General features: G+C 44.3%; 1 protein-coding gene across 6 annotated transcripts in view; it reads right to left on the bottom strand.

The window, feature by feature from the left end:
* The window catches only part of LOC311426263 (zinc finger RNA-binding protein-like), a 64,578-nt gene that overhangs the window by 9,964 nt on the left and 38,460 nt on the right, over positions 1–16,154 (bottom strand). For all 6 annotated transcript variants that reach the window (XR_014686645.1, XM_084502500.1, XM_084502499.1 and 3 more), the window contains one exon: positions 13,935–14,076. Coding sequence is in view for 5 of the 6 variants with exons in the window: in XM_084502500.1 (XP_084358626.1) it covers positions 13,935–14,076 (142 nt within the window). In the remaining variant the exon portion in view is untranslated. The remainder of the gene's footprint in view (positions 1–13,934; positions 14,077–16,154) is intronic.

Genomic DNA, 16,154 nt, shown 5'->3' on the forward strand with positions numbered 1-16,154 from the left:
TTAATCTGTGGATTTTTGCATCTATTTTACATTTTAGGATTAACCTTTTAAAGACTATTTAACTAAATTCAGACTCCTAACCTACCACCCTGTAAAAGCTAAAAAACAAAACGGAATTAATTTACAAAACACAATCATGAATTCTCACCCTACATATTTATTAGTAGCCTAAATATAAGGGGTTAATCTTTGGTTATACATGCTGTGTCCACACTACTTCTTCATTAAAAGTTAACAGGTATATTAATTTTGGTAAGTTTTATTATGCAAAATACATATTACCCAGTCAACTATTTCAAAACTAGTGTGAACACTGCTTAATTCTAAGAGAAAGACAGAGATTAAAAGGAAAAAAAAAAAGCCAAACACAAAGAAACAGGAGATGCTAGGACAGCCAAACTCCCCTCCTTTATAAAGTATAGCAGGTGTGACACTGAGCTTTAGAAAACCTTGGTCAAAAATCCTTCCGATGTCTTGGCAGCAACCCCTGACAGGAATCAAGTCCCTCTGCTAGAAGGCTTTGGACCGGGGCTGTTAGCTAAGGATAGAAAAAACACATGCGCACACATACGCGTTTATACATATGTACACTTTGTTTGCTGAAGGAAAGATTCCACAGCAGGGGGTTAGATCACTTTGAACATATCAGATTTGGGAAACTGTCAAATGCACAACACTGTAAGGAACAGTAGCTATGCGGTTAACAATTTTATTTCACACTATTTGTGTTTTCTTTTAGCCCTTTAATCATGTAACTGTATTATTACACATCAAACACAATTCTACTCCACGTGCAAGTTTCAGTCTCATCTTTATTCAAACCGGTTCTTCCGGTAAAGCCTTCCTCATCACCTGAACTAGTTCCCCAAGCAAGCTAAAAAAAAAACAACTTTAAACCATTGTAAGACACGGAGCATGAGAAGCTGAAGCAAGAAAAAACACACACACATATACTTGTTAACTCTACAGCAAATAAGAAGCAGTCTTCATAATAAGGCCATCTTTGCTGCAATAATTTGCAATTGAGTCTTGTATTTTCTCGTTTCAAGAGCAAACTACTGCAGATCCATTTTACAATGCTCAGTGTTTTGAAGAGAAATCTACTGATTTGGCTTGCCTAGAGGCAGTACTGTATTCAGTAGTGAATAAACTCATAACGATCATTTTAACTCAAGTGTGGGTCAGACAAAAAAACATTTGTTTCCTTTAGGAGGCATAAATTAAGGGATTGATCATAGGCATTTTAAATCTATTTTTAGTCCACTTCATAAAATTTTAGGCCAGAAACAATTCCATTGAAATTGTAGCAGGAATCAATACTGCGCTTTTGTACAGTACATTAAAATTAACATAGTGTTTCAGGTTAACTTTTTTTAATGATTAATCTAATTTAATAATCAAAGGTTTTAAGTGAAAGTATTCTTTATGGACTTAAGCAATATACAAAGTCTGATTCAGCACAAACAAACCAAGAGTCATGTAACACTTAAGATTGCAAAAAAACAAGTAGTATTGGTTGGGTGTGACAGTAAATGTACAAAGCATTTATAGCTAGGTATGATGTGCACAGCTTAAAAATCATGTACAAAGCACTCAAATACTCTTCAGAAGTCATCCAAACTACAGAATGAATCTTGAATTTATTCTGATTACATACGATGACTTTGTTAACACAGTTTGCTTTTGATGCACTAGTCACAGCTACAGAACATTTAGTAATGCAGTATAAAACCTCATGTATTTTAGAGGACATGTAATGATGAGATGAAATAAAAAGCTGTGGCTTATATAAATATGTATATACACAAGCACATGCATACATAAACACAATTTTTTTAAACCTGCACGAAAAATGTTAAGATAACCTGATTTCTTATTTGTAGGTTCATTATAATACACCAGAACACTGTTTGCCATTGTGGGAATAGAAATGTGGTTTTTGCAGAGAGTTACATTGTTTAGAGGAAAGGAATGTGGTATTGAGATATGCTTACACTGATAATAAAGCTTGGCAGACTACCTTGTAAAATGCAGACAACCAGACTCCTTAGAGAGTTTCTCAAAATTTGGGGGCTCGTCCAGGATCCAGTCACCTACCGGGGAGCCCCACCGCCACAGCAGCAGGAAGGCATGCCCCACTGATTTCAGTGGTCCTGTGCATCGACGGTGGTGGTTTGGTGGAGAGCTGACAGAGGCCCGAGGCTGATTAAAGAGACAGGATCCGTGAAGTAGTGGGGAAAGGAAGAACGTAGGCACTCCAGGTTTTAAGAATTGATCCGGTAACTCTGTGCACAGACCAAGGTAAGAAATATTAAGTATTGCCTTGGGGGTTGGGTGAGATGCTGTGTGATGTGTAATTCAGATGTACTTTTGTACGAACCCAGTGTGGAGTCCTGATCCGCAGTTCCATAGCTCCGTGAGGGGGGTGGCTGGAGATGGATGAAGGGTGAGATAAGGGAGAGAAAGGAAGAGTCTCGGGAAATTTGGTGTACGGCAAATCCTTGCACGGGGAAGTACTTGGCAGTACACCCCCATTTTCCAGAATCGGAACATTAGTGTGTGGTACCCTACAGGAGGGAAATTTCTGTAGCAGCACACTGACAAGGGCTAGGAAAAAGGGGAAATATGAGTTCCAGGGGACAGGGAGATATCCCTGGGGGAGTGCCTACCAACAGTTCTTCCTAAAGAATGATAAGCAATTGGAAAAATAATCCCCAAATTAGAGGAGATTATAAAAGAAAGAAAAAAAAAGGTTAAATATTGTGTATCGGTCTGGACAAAAGAACCAATTAAGGAAACAGCAGTATTTTGGCCAAAATATGGGTCTGATGAAAATTCAGTCTTTAACTCTATATGTAAACAATAAGATTCCTTTTTCGGAGAAGGAGCCAAGTTATGCTCCCTATAATCCTAATATTGCACCGGTGGCAGCAGCAGTCACTCCAGGAAGGGAGACAGGGACTGCAATTAACACTGTCCCTAAAGAAGGATCGTACTCTAGGCTGTGGCAAGAATTAGAACAAGGTAGAAGAGATATGCAGAATTTTGCCTTCCCTGATACTAACAGTACTAACACTAACTGTGCATCCTCTTAGGTGAACTCCCCCCCCGCTCCTTAACAGCAGGGAGGTGTTAAGGGTTTTAAGAAGGAGATGAAGTCTTTATCTGAGGACCCCATCAGGCTAGCTGAACTATTAGACCAGTTCACAGAATCACAGAATCACAGAATTTCTAGGTTGGAAGAGACCTCAAGATCATCGAGTCCAACCTCTGACCTAACACTAACAAGTCCTCCACTAAACCATATCCCTAAGCTCTACATCTAAACATCTTTTAAAGAACTCCAGGGATGGTGACTCCACCACTTCCCTGGGCAGCCTGTTCCAATGCCTCACAATCCTTTCGGTAAAGAAGTTCTTCCTAAGATCCAACATAAACTCCCCTGGAGCAACTTTAGCCCATTCCCCCTTGTCCTGTCACCAGGCACGTGGGAGAATAGACCAACCCCCACCTCGCTACAGCCTCCTTTATGGTACCTGTAGAGAGCAATAAGGTCGCCCCTGAGCCTCCTTTTCTCCAGGCTGAACAAGCCCAGCTCCCTCAGCCGCTCCTCATAAGACTTGTTCTCCAGGCCCCTCACCAGCTTCGTCGCCCTTCTCTGGACTCGCACAAGCACCTCCATGTCCTTCTTGTAGCGAGGGGCCCAAAACTGAACACAGTACTCGAGGTGCGGCCTCACCAGAGCTGAGTACAGGGGGACAATCACTTCCCTAGACCTGCTGGCCACACTGCTTCTTATCCAAGCCAGGATGCCGTTGGCCTTCTTGGCCACCTGAGCACACTGCTGGCTCATATTCAGCCGACTATCAACCATCACTCCCAGGTCCTTCTCCGCCAGGCAGCTTTCCAGCCACTCATCTCCCAGCCTGTAGCTCTGCTTGGGGTTATTGCGTCCCAGGTGCAGGACCCGGCACTTGGCCTTGTTGAACTTCATGCAGTTGGCCTCAGCCCATCGGTCCAGCCTATCCAGATCCTCCTGCAGAGCCTTCCTACCCTCGAGCAGATCGACACACACACCTAACTTGGTGTCATCTGCAAACTTACTGAGGGTGCACTCGATCCCCTCATCCAGATCATCGATAAAGATATTAAAGAGGACCGGCCCCAGCACCGAGCCCTGGGGAACGCCACTAGTGACCGGCCTCCAACTGGATTTGACTCCATTCACCACAACTCTTTGGGCCCGGCTATCCAGCCAGTTTCTAACCCAACGAAGCATGCGCCAGTCCAAGCCAAGAGCAGCCAGTTTCTTGAGGAGAATGCTGCGGGAAACGGTGTCAAAAGCCTAACTGGAATCAAGGTAGACCACATCCACAGCCTTTCCCTCATCCACTAAGCGTGTCACTTTGTCACAGAAGGAGATCAGGTTCGTCAAGCAGGACCTGCCTTTCATAAACCCATTATGACTGGACCTGATCACCTGGTTGCCCTGCAAGTGCCACGTGATGACTCTCAAGATAATCTGCTCCATGAGCTTCCCTGGCACTGAGGTCAAACTGACAGGCCTAGAGTTCCCCGGGTCTGCCCTCCGGCCCTTCTTGTAGATGGCCGTCACGTTTGCTAGCTGCCAGCTGACTAGGACCTGCCCCAATAGCCAGGTCTGTTGATAAATGATGGAAAGCAGCTTGGCCAGCTCCTCTGCCAGTTCTCTCAGTACCCTCAGGTGGATGCCATCTGGCCCCATCGACTTGTGCACATTCAAGTGCTGTAGCAGGTCACCAACCATTTCTTTGTGGATAGTGAGGGCCACATTCTGCTCCCCATCCCCTTCCACCAGTTCAGGGTACTGGGTATCCAGAGAACAACCGGTATTGCCCCAAAAGACTGAGGCAAAGAAGGCATTAAGCATATTTTCCTCATCTTTTGTAACAAGGTTTCCCCCCACATCCAGTAAAGACTGGAGATTCTCCTTAGTCCTCCGTTTGGCGTTGATGTATTTGTAAAAAGATTTCTTGTTGTCTTTAACGGCAGTAGACAGATTGAGCTCCAGATGAGCTTTGGCCTTTCTAATTTTGTCCCTGCACAGCCTTGCAACATCCTTATAGTCCTCCTCAGTGGCCCGCCCTTGTTTCCAAAGATTATAAACCCTCTTTTTTCTCCTAAGCTCAAGCTGCAACTCTCTGTTGAGCCAGGCTGGTCTTCTTCCACACCGGCTTGTCTTTGGGTACGTGGGGACAGACCGCTCCTGCGCCATAAAGATTTCCTTCTTGAAGAGTGCCCAGCCTTCAAGGACTCCTCTGCCCTTCAGAACCGCCTCCCAAGGGACTCAGCCAACCAGTGTCCTCAGCAGCTCAAAGTCAGCCCTCCGGAAGTCCAGTATAGCAGTTTTACTGGTCCCCTTCCTGGCCTCGCCAAGAATAGAGATCTCGACCATTTTGAGATCACTCTGCCCAAGACAGTTTCCGACCACCACATCTCCAAACAGTCCTTCTCTGTTTGTGAAGAGAAGGTCTAGCGGGGCACCTCCCCTGGTAGGCTCACTAACCAGCTGCGTCAGGAAGCTATCTTCCACACTCTCCAGAAACCTCCTAGACCGCTTTCTCTGGGCCGTGTTGTGCTTCCAGGATATGTCAGGGAAGTTGAAGTCCCCCACGAGAACAAGCGCCGACGATTTTGCAACTTCTGTCAGCTGCCTCTAGAACTCCTCATCCATCTCCTCATCCTGGTTCGGCGGTCTATAACAGACCCCGACCAGGATTCTAGCCTTGTTTGCCTTCCCGCCGATCCTACCCAAAGGGACTCAACCTTGTCATTCCCAGCCTCGAGTTCCACAACATCGAAAGACTCTCTAATATAGAGAGCCACACCACCACCCCTTCTGTGCTGCCTGTCCCTTCTGAAGAGCTTATAGCCAGTCATTGCAGCACTCCAGTCATGAGACTGGTCCCACCACGTCTCCGTGATGGCAACCAAGTCGTAGCCTGCCTGCCGCACGATGGCTTCCAGCTCCTCCTGTTTGTTACCCATGCTGCGTGCATTGGTGTAGATGCACTACAGCTGGGCCATTGCCTTATCCCCTGGCCTTGCCATTGTTCCCCCTGGCACAGCTCCAACAATCCTTGCTTCAGCCCCGTCCCCCTTCTTACCTAGTTTAAAGCCCTCTCAATGAGTCCCGCTAGCTCCTGGCCCAGGATCCGTTTTCCCCTTAGAGACAGGGACCTATCTGTGGCCATCAGGCCGGGTACTGAGTAAAGTGCCCCATGGTCAAAAAAAACCAAAATTTCTGTGCTGGCACCAGCCTCTGAGCCATGTGTTTATCAGGTGGGCTTTTCGTGTCCTATCAGTACCCCTCCCTGCCACCGTAAGGATAGACGAAAACACCACCTCTACTCCCGCTCCCTCCACTAATCGTCCTAGCCCCCTAAAGTCCCGTTTGATAGCCTTGAGGCTTCTCTCTTCAACGTTGTCACTGCCAGCCTGGACTATCAAAAGAGGATAATAGTCAGAGGGGCGAACCAGGTTGGGAAGCTTCCTGGCAACGTCCCTGACCCTGGCCCCAGAGAGGCAGCAGACTTCCCTACGGGTAGGGTCAGGCCGACAAATAGGGCCCTCTGTTCCCCTGAGAAGGGAGTCGCCTACAACAACCCGTCTTTCTTTCTTGGTGGAAGCAGTCCTGAGGCGTGGAGTTGACTTCCTCCCCCTACCCTCCTGAGTAGGCTTCCTACCTCATCCTCACCCACGGGTCTCTCAAGCTCCAGGGCCTCAAATCTGTTGTATAAGGGCTCCTGGGAAGGCAGGGCTGGAAGGGGAGGGCATCGCCTGCGAGGTTGAGTAGGGACCTGTCTCCATTCCTCCTCAACTCCCAGGTCCCCTCCCCCTGCCTGATGGTGACAGGGCAGGGGGTCCACCCCCATTTGGGGTGTCTCACCCCGGTACCTCTCCTTGAGGCCCTGCAGGGAGTTGCTCCACCAGTCTAACTCCCGCTCGCACTCCCTGATAGCCCTCAACCTCTCCACCTCCTCCTTGAGTTCTGTCACCATGTGGACCAGGTCATCCATCTACTCACACCTCAAATTTAGTCCCTAGGACCTAATTCATACACTTGGGGGGGGGGGTAATTATATCTATACTAAGTATGTTGTTTACAGGGAAAGAAATGGGAATGATCAGGAGGAGAGCTGCTATACAAGAATGGGAAAGAGCTCATCCTCCAGGACCAGGGGTAATACCGGCAGGGCAGAAATACCCACTTGCAAATCCTGGCTGGAATAATAATAGTGTGCAACACAGAAATCATATGAGAGACTTAGTGTCAGAATGAGAAAGAATGAATCTTGCGGACCTGGTATCCCAAGGGCTCTTGAAAGTTAATTTTGCGATTAAAGCCTGGCAAGATACACAGAAAATGCTCCAGAAGGTAGGGAATGTAGTTTTGTTTGTTTCTTTCTTTGTTTTTGTTTTCGTGGATGTGCTCTCACAGAGGCACGGACTGTATTGCTCATGGCTTGGCTCTGGGCAGCAGTGGGCCCCTTTGGGGCCAGATGAAATTGTCCCTTATCTGCCACGGGGAGGCTTCTGGGTTTTTCTCACGGGGGCTGCCACTGCAGTTCCCCCCCCCCAAACCTTGCCATCAAACCCAATACACTGGGGAACAGCTAGGTCATTACTGACTTGTAAAGTATCAGGGCTTAAATTCACTAATGAAACCCTAAAAAGTGATGGGGGCAGAAGGGGCTGGGATAACAGTGCCACTTTGGGGGGGATACCAAGCTGAGACTGGGGGATAAAATGATCACTGGGCAATTATTGCATGTACCCAAGGCAGGGACTAACTTGTTGGGAAGGGATTTGATGATGAAATTGGGCATTCAACTAGTAAATTGTTAGGCTGGAATAACAGTGTTATTAATGGAGTGCTCTCAGGCCCTGAGAGCAAAGATAATATTCACCTCTGACTGGAAAGACCCTGAAATGGGGGCGGAAGCAACAATATAGGTGGACAATTTTACCTCAGGGGTTTACAGGGCCACTGATTTATTTGGGCAAGTTCTAGAACAGATTTTGGAGCAATTACAACCTCCCAAGGAGGTATCAATGTTACAAATACGTGGATGATCTTTTATTGTCAGGACAGGAGAAAAGAGTTGTGAAGAAAGCTACTAACAAGCTATTCAACTTTCTGGGAAAGCAGGGCTTGGAAGTATTGAAAAATAAATTACCAAATCTATAAAGAGAAGTCAGGTATTTAAGGCATCTAATGTCTGAGGGAAAACAAAGAATAAATCCAGAGGGGATTCAGGGAGTTGTTGAAAACTAAGAAAGAACTAAAAAGTTTTACGAGAAAGATTTTTTTCTTAAGGAATCAGGAGCCACAAAGTCTGAAGGAAAATGGATACTCCCTGATGGAAGAGAAATGCTGAATAAAGTGATAATGAGGCAAATATTAACTGGTTTACATCAAGAGTCATTGGGAGGTGCAAGCAATGTGTGATGTTGTGCTAAGAAAGTATGTCTGTGAAGGAATATACACTTGAGTGAAGCAAATATGCAGTGGATGTACCATATGTCAAAAGGTACATAAGAAGGACATCTGTAACCCATCTAGAGGGGGACAGGAGCCAGGAATTTGTCTTTTTCAAAGTATACAGGTAGACTCTACTGAATTACTTGTTTGTCCATGTTGACCACGTGACTGGAGGGGGGAAAGCTTTACTGCAAGGGTTAAAGCAGGCCTTAGAGATTGAGTGTGATTTTCACAGCCCCTTGGCAGCCCTCCTCTTCTGGGAAGGTGGATCGAATGAATCAGACATTAATGAAGCAATTAACTAAACTAGTGTTAGAAACCCAACTTCCTTGGGTAAAATGCTTACTCCTACAGGTTCAAACAGCACCAAGAAAGGATATAGGAATTTCACCATATGAGATGCTGTTCAGATTGCCCTATCTGGGCAGAAGGGATGAAATACCACAACTTGAAACAAGAGAGTTTTCTTAAGAACTGTATTCTGGGGTTGTCCTCTTCTTTGTCATCTCTCAGGACCTGTGGGTTGTTGGCTCAAACCCCACCTTTGGAATTCCCTATTCACCACCATCACCCAGGAAACCGGGTCCTGATTCGGACCTGGAAAGAATCAAACCTCCAGCCTGAATGGGAAGGACCATTACTAATCACCGAAACAGCCATAAGAACTGCGGAAAAAGGTTGGACTCACTATACTCGAGTGAATACATCCATCAACCCTGGTACCCGGGAATCTGTTCCTACAGAAGACTTGATGGAAGTTGAAATTGAAGAGAAAAATCTCGTAGTGGACTGTGAGCAGGATAAAAGCTTACAATTGTAAACTAACCTTTTATTTTCACAGGTAACTAACGAGTGTGATTTGTGATTGAGAGAAAGGACAGACCTATAGCGAATTGCAGTGCTCCCAAGGGGTTTTTGTTCTAGTACTACATATATCTTATTCTTTGTATTGATAATTATTTAGAAACCTAAGGGTTAAAAATAATGACAGGGAAAAATCAACTATTAATTTTGTTTCCAGTGATTGTAGGCCTCAGAGAAGGCCTTGGTCAATTGGCAACTTGGAAAAGGCATGACCAGATAATAGCAAAAACGGGATACCCCATCAAAATATGGGTGAATGTGACAGTTATGAACCACAATTCATCACGTTTGATGCTTGTGAGGTGTTAGCTTGTGGAGATTTAAATGCCCAACGACAATTGAGCAGAGAAAACAAATAACTGGGAGAGACCCAACAGCCAGATTGAGAATGGCTGTATGGAAACAATCCTCTATTGCCATCAGAGAAAGGGAGAAACTCAAGGAGAAAACAGGAGGCCCTCTTTGAAATGCGGCAGTTCAAACATTTGAGATTGAAACAGGGTATGGGGATGTGAATGCCTGGATAGAATGGGTCAAATATACAGTCCAGAATCTCAACCATAGCAATTGCTATGCTTGTGCCTCAGGACGACCGATTGCCCCGATAGTGCCCTTCCCATGGGGGTGGACCAAGGACTCCCCGGGGATGCGATGTATGTTTGCATTGTACCAAGAAAAGACTGCCTGGGGAAATGAGGCCTGTAAGTCTCTCTCTTTGCTGTTCCTTGCGTGATAGGGATATCAGGGCTCCCCCTGCATTCTCTACAGCTATAGGTAACCATACAGCTTGCCTGTCACGGCAGGGTGTGAGTGCTACCTGGCATCTGGGAGAATTTGCCTTGTGCTACCGAGGACTTGATGGGAAACTGCTCAAGACTTGAGATCCCCAGGGCAGATCTCTGGTGGTACGGCTGAGGGAAGATCTTACAGTCCACCCCACCATCCAATTGGGGAGGCACTTCTGCACTTGTTCAATTAGCTATACCCTTCACCCTGGCATTTGAAAGAGAAACATCACAAATACCCAGAAGAAGTAAAAGACACTTAGGAGTATATTTGATGACAGAGTATACATAGATTCCATCGGGGTGCCTAGAGGAGTTCCTGATGAACAGAAAGCCAGGAATCAAATTGCTGTAGGGTTTGAATCAGCATTGTTCTGGTGGGTGTTACATATGGAGTAGTAATTCTTGTCGAAAAAATGGTTGATATTAAAAAAGAAGGGGGAGATTTGGGAGTGTGGCCATGGGGGTCGGAAACCCCAGGGTTGAGATAACATTAGACTCTTAATGATGAGGCCATCAGGAATATAAAAGAGTTTAGAGGGAACAAAGAAGGGTGATTCAGGAGGCTCCATGCAGTCTCCAGTTTCTTGTTCTCCTGCCATTAAGGCATGGAAGTTGCTGGGTGTTTGCTGTTGCTGTTATATGCAAAGTTGTTTGACCAATGAAAAGCTGTTTTTGAAAAGGACTGCTGTGGGGAGAAGGGTATAAGAGGGGAGCCTGAGCCTCAAGATAAAAAAAGGGAAACACGATGAAGTTATGTCATCAATAAAGAAGTAGAAAGAAGGAATGAAAAGGAAAAAGCTTACAGAATGGAGACCAGGATGGGAACAGGCACATCGATCGCCTCATGAAGATAGGTTTGGCCAAACTCAGCAAACTGCTCAAAGAAGCTCGTACTGAAAGTCGTTGGAAGTAGGCACACTGGAGCTGGGAAGAAGCTCGAGCTGAGAGAAGTGGACCCGCGCACACAACTGCCCCTCGCTGGTAAGCAGTTGCACATTATGGGGAATCATACGTCCTTAGAAACAAAGACTGTCCTGGTAACCTTACAGCTTATTCCCTTTATTAACAATCAGACAGTTTATGATCCTGAAATATGGGACCAAACTGAGGTCAAGGTGTGGGATTCTGCAACTAAAAACGACAAGGTTGCGGCGGGATTGCTCGGCACCTGGCGAGCAGTCTCTGAGGCCTTAAAGAGCCATGTGGGACCACAGTCAGAAATGTGTGGCTTGCCAGACAGTGAGGGAGCTGTGGGCTCCTTTACTGATCCAACTGCTCTGCCATCAGCCCCTCTGCTGCTACAGCCATCGAAGGCTTTTGCTGTTACGCCCCCTGGTGACCTGGACGTGCCTTTTGACCCAGGCCCTATTGGCCTTGAAAAGGAGATGGATATGCTTTTCTTCCATCTGGGAAGAATGGGGTACATAAGGCCCGAAGGCCGAGTTGCTTGACAACTTAAAGCGAGACATATTGTTCAAAAGGAATGGAAAATGGAGACTTGTTTGTAGTCAAGAAAAGGAATGGAAAATGAAGACTGTTAAGTCATGGAACTTAAAGGATTGTTTGTTACCTTTTCTGATTGTACATATGTATAGGCACACTCGGGTTTAGTATGTAAAAGCTATGTTCTTTATATTTAGAATGTTTGATGTTCGTGTGTGTGTGTTGGTGGAGCGCAGACTCCCCGCACACCCAGCGCTGTTTCCTTGCCTTTTATACCTTTTATAAATATTCCTTTTATAAATATTACTAAATTCATATTGTGTTGAGACTTCATTTATAACATGTGTAACAATCAATAAGAATGTGGATTAGATTCATTATATTTATTATAATCAGCAGAGATTCATAAATTATACAAGGGATGTGATAAAAAGTATTGCTGAACAACTAGGTGCCACCAGCAAAATGGTTTAGGAAAACAGAAGAGCATTAGATATGAAGGAGGTGTGTGCGCGATGCTGGGCAACCATTGTACTTTTATCTCTAACAATACTGCTCCGGATGGCACAGTAACTAGAGCATTGCAAGGGCTTACCACCCTTGCCAGTGAATTGGCAGAAAACTCAGGAGCAGACACTTCCATCACCGGATGGTTGGAATCTTGGTTTGGTAAATGGAAAGGGATGGTAGTGTCCATATTTACAACCTTGATCATAGTAGCAGGAGTTTTGACAGACATTGGTTGTTGCATTATCCCCTGTGTAAGGGGACTTGTCCAGCAGTTAACTCAAACTGCACTATTGAAACAAATGACCATGGAGCCACCACCCTACTCAGATAAGATGATGATATTAGAGGAAATGGAAAGCAAAAAAGTGAAGAAGAGGAAGATATCTACCAAATTACACCTTAGAGAAAAGTTTTGCAAAAATCAACAGTTTATAATGAAGAAAAGGGAGGAATTGTGGGAATAGAAATATTGTTTTTGCAGAGTTACATTGTTTAGAGGAAAGGAATGTGGTACCGAGATATGCTTGCAGTGATAAGAAAGCTTAACAGACGACCTTGTAAAATGCAGACAACCAGAATCCTTAGAGGAATTAGGCAAAAATCACCGTGTAAGAAACATTACCACCTCAAAGAGTATAAAAGTCAAAAGAAATTTGACTTATAACAGGCCGGCAACTGAAAGCCGGGTCTTGTGTGTGAAGCACCGGATAGGACAGATTGTGAACCTGGATTACCCACTCAGTGGGGAAACAGGGGAGGGTCCCGGTCCTCGAGGAAAAAAAGTATATAAACTGTGTTATGGAACTAGTAGGCAGGCTCTCCTGCTTGTGGGGCGCCCGCCATTGCAATCGCAAATAAATTACTACTTCACTGAGATCCTCGCCTGAGCCTAAGTTGTTGGCTACGGAGTATTTCTCACACCACGATGTCTTTCAACTATGAAAATACAGGATTAAAAGGAAACAAAAGTTAATTTTATCTGACCCGTAAACAAAAAGAACCAATGTACTTCAGACATTAAACATGCTTGTTGGCTTAAAAGCTTTTGGAGCTTTGAAAGTGTTACAGAACAGAATCTAAAGCAACACTGCTGGCACCAGAGAAACTGTGGACTTCAGAAATGTAAATTGATTTATAAGCTCCACCTTCTGCTTCAGCTCAATGACAAAGCCAATTCTTACTGTACAAGTCTGGGTTCGCCAGTTGGACAGAAAACTGATTGTAATGCTAGGAGCTTAAATATACTCAAAAAGCACTCCAGACCAAAAAGCAACCTCAGAGAGCTGGAAAAAAATCACACTGTCTTTTAAGGTTAGAAGCACCATTACCATCAAAATTATTACATAAGTGTATTTTAAGTGGTACTGCTAATTGGAACGTGTAAGTGATGGTAATACTGATCCAGTTTAAATCCAAGACCATATGATTTGATTTTCTAAAAGGATACAATCTTTATCTTAGGACAAGACTGCTCTACAAAGCCAGTTTATAGCCATTTGCTGTAAAATACCAAGTTTTTCAAGTAATTTTGTAAGAGGGGAAAAAATAGTCAAGTTTGTACCTTTTCCAGAAAGCTGAGGTTGGACATAAAAGTTACAATTTCAAAAAATTAAATAAATGCATCATATAAGCATTTATTTTTAACCAACTGTTGACTACTGAGACTGGTTGTTGAAAAACAAGTTTTCAATGGGTATTAGTTGTGCCAGCATGTTACCTTCCAGGACCTTAATGCCATCTTAAGCAGAATAGTTAAGCATATAAAATACATAAGAAAGAAGTAACATCTTCAACAACTTCCCAACCTCTATCCCTCATGTTCTTCTCCCGAATGACTGGAGATGTCAGCGTGATAGTAACTTGCATTTTGGGTTCCAGACATGAATTTAAAATTATTGCTGCTTCTGGGACTGCACACTTGATATCGTATTTCTCAGGACTTATTACCTAAATATTGGGAAACAGATTTCTATTAGCACCAAGAAAAGTATGGAGAAGAAAATGGACTTCAATATAGTCTTTTCAAACAGAAAGACAGAAATGCAGTATTAATTATAAGCAGCAGGTATCTCTATTCATAAAAGTCACAGTATATGCAATTAAAAATATATATACATATGTACAAAGATTTGTGGACTTACTGTTACCAAATCATTAATGAAAATACAAAGCACTCACCAAGCATGCAAAAGAAAAGGGAAAACTGTCCATAAAGGAAATTCATACACCAAGTAAATTATGTAACATGAACAGCATTTAAAATAAAGAAAAGCCTCAGTGCCACTTGAAACAGCTACTGGGTATGTTTCCTGTTCAAACATACAAGTCTTTAAAAAGCACAAAGCTGCAGTGGTTCCCCTCCTTCCAGCTCTCACTTATAGGTTGGGTACTGCTAGGCACATTCTATACTTGGCTGTCGCAACATCCTCAGATGAGAACAAAGAGCAAGATAAACACCAGGGGAAAACATAAGAATAACAAGGTAGTAATTCTTAATTGGTTCTTGCTAGTGATTTAATAGTTCTAAATATCTCAAGAGGAAGCTATAGGCACCTCTGTCATCTCCTTTTACAAACTAGAAGTCAGTTCTCCACAAAGACAGACCAAGATGTGCAATTTTTAGCTTTTCTTGCTTTGTAACTTTTGAGCAGGACCCAAAATTATTTCCTAATTAATTTGATCCTGCTAATGCTTCTACCATGCCACTGATTCTGCCAAGCAATTTACCAGACTACTGAAACACTGATGCTACAAGCAACCCTTCTATAATGAAGGTGGGCAGCGTTATATATTAAGTGGTAATTCGTGTCGAGAAAATGGTTGATATTAATAAAGAAGGGGGAGATGTGGGAGTGAGGCTATGGGGGTCAGAAAAGCCCAGTGGTTGATGGTAACATCACTCTTAAAGATGAGGCCATCAGGAATATAAAAGAATTTAGAGGGAACAAAGAAGGGTGATTCAGGAGACTCCATGCAGTCTCCAGTTTCTTGTTCTCCTGCCATTAAGGCATGGAAGTTGCTGGGTGTTTGCTGTTGTTGTTATATGCAAAGTTGTTTGACCAATGAAAAGTTGTTTTTGAAAAGGACTGCTGTGGGGAGAAGGGTATAAGAGAGGAACCTGTCCTCAAGATGAAAAAAAAAAAGGCAACACGATATAATGAAGTTATGTCATCAATAAAGAAGTAGAAAGAAGGAATGAAAAGGAACAGGCTAGCAGAACAGAGACCAGGATGGGAACAGGCACATTGATCGCCTCATGAAGATAGGTTTGGCCAAACTCAGCAAACCGCTCAGAGAAGCTCGTACTGAAAGTCGTTGGAAGTAGGCACACTGGAGCTGGGAAGAAGCTCGAGCTGAGAGAAGTGGACCTGTGCACACAACTGCCCCTGGCTGGTAAGCAGTTGCGCATTATGGGGAATCATAAGTCCTTAGAAACAAAGACTGTCCTGGTAACCTTACAGCTTATTCCCTTTATTAACAATCAGACAGTTTATGATCCTGAAATATGGGACCAAACTGAGGTCAAGGTGTGGGACTCTGCAACTAAAAATAGCAAGGTTACGACGGGATTGCTCGGCACCTGGCGAGCAGTCTCTGAGGCCTTAAAGAGCCATGTGGGACCACAGTCAGAAACGTGTGGCTTGCCAGACAGTGAGGGAGCTGTGGGCTCCTTTACTGATCCAACTGCTCTGCCATCAGCCCCTCTGCTGCTACAGCCATCGAAGGCTTTTGCTGTTACGCCCCCTGGTGACCTGTACGTGCCTTTTGACCCAGGCCCTATTGGCCTTGAAAAGGAGATGGATATGCTTTTCTTCCAACTGGGAAGAATGGGGTACATAAGGCCCGAAGGCCGAGTTGCTTGACAACTTAAAGCAAGACATATTTTTCCCACGACTAGCCCTGGAATTCTCTGGTGTTTGTAATCAAGAAAAGGAATGGAAAATGGAGACTGTTAAGTCATGGAAGATATGGGAGCGCTTCAACCAGGATTACCAACTCCAACTATGCTCCCCCAGACATGGACA

The sequence above is a fragment of the Aythya ferina genome (assembly GCF_964211825.1).
Source record: "Aythya ferina genome assembly, chromosome: W".
NCBI lineage: Eukaryota > Metazoa > Chordata > Aves > Anseriformes > Anatidae > Aythya > Aythya ferina.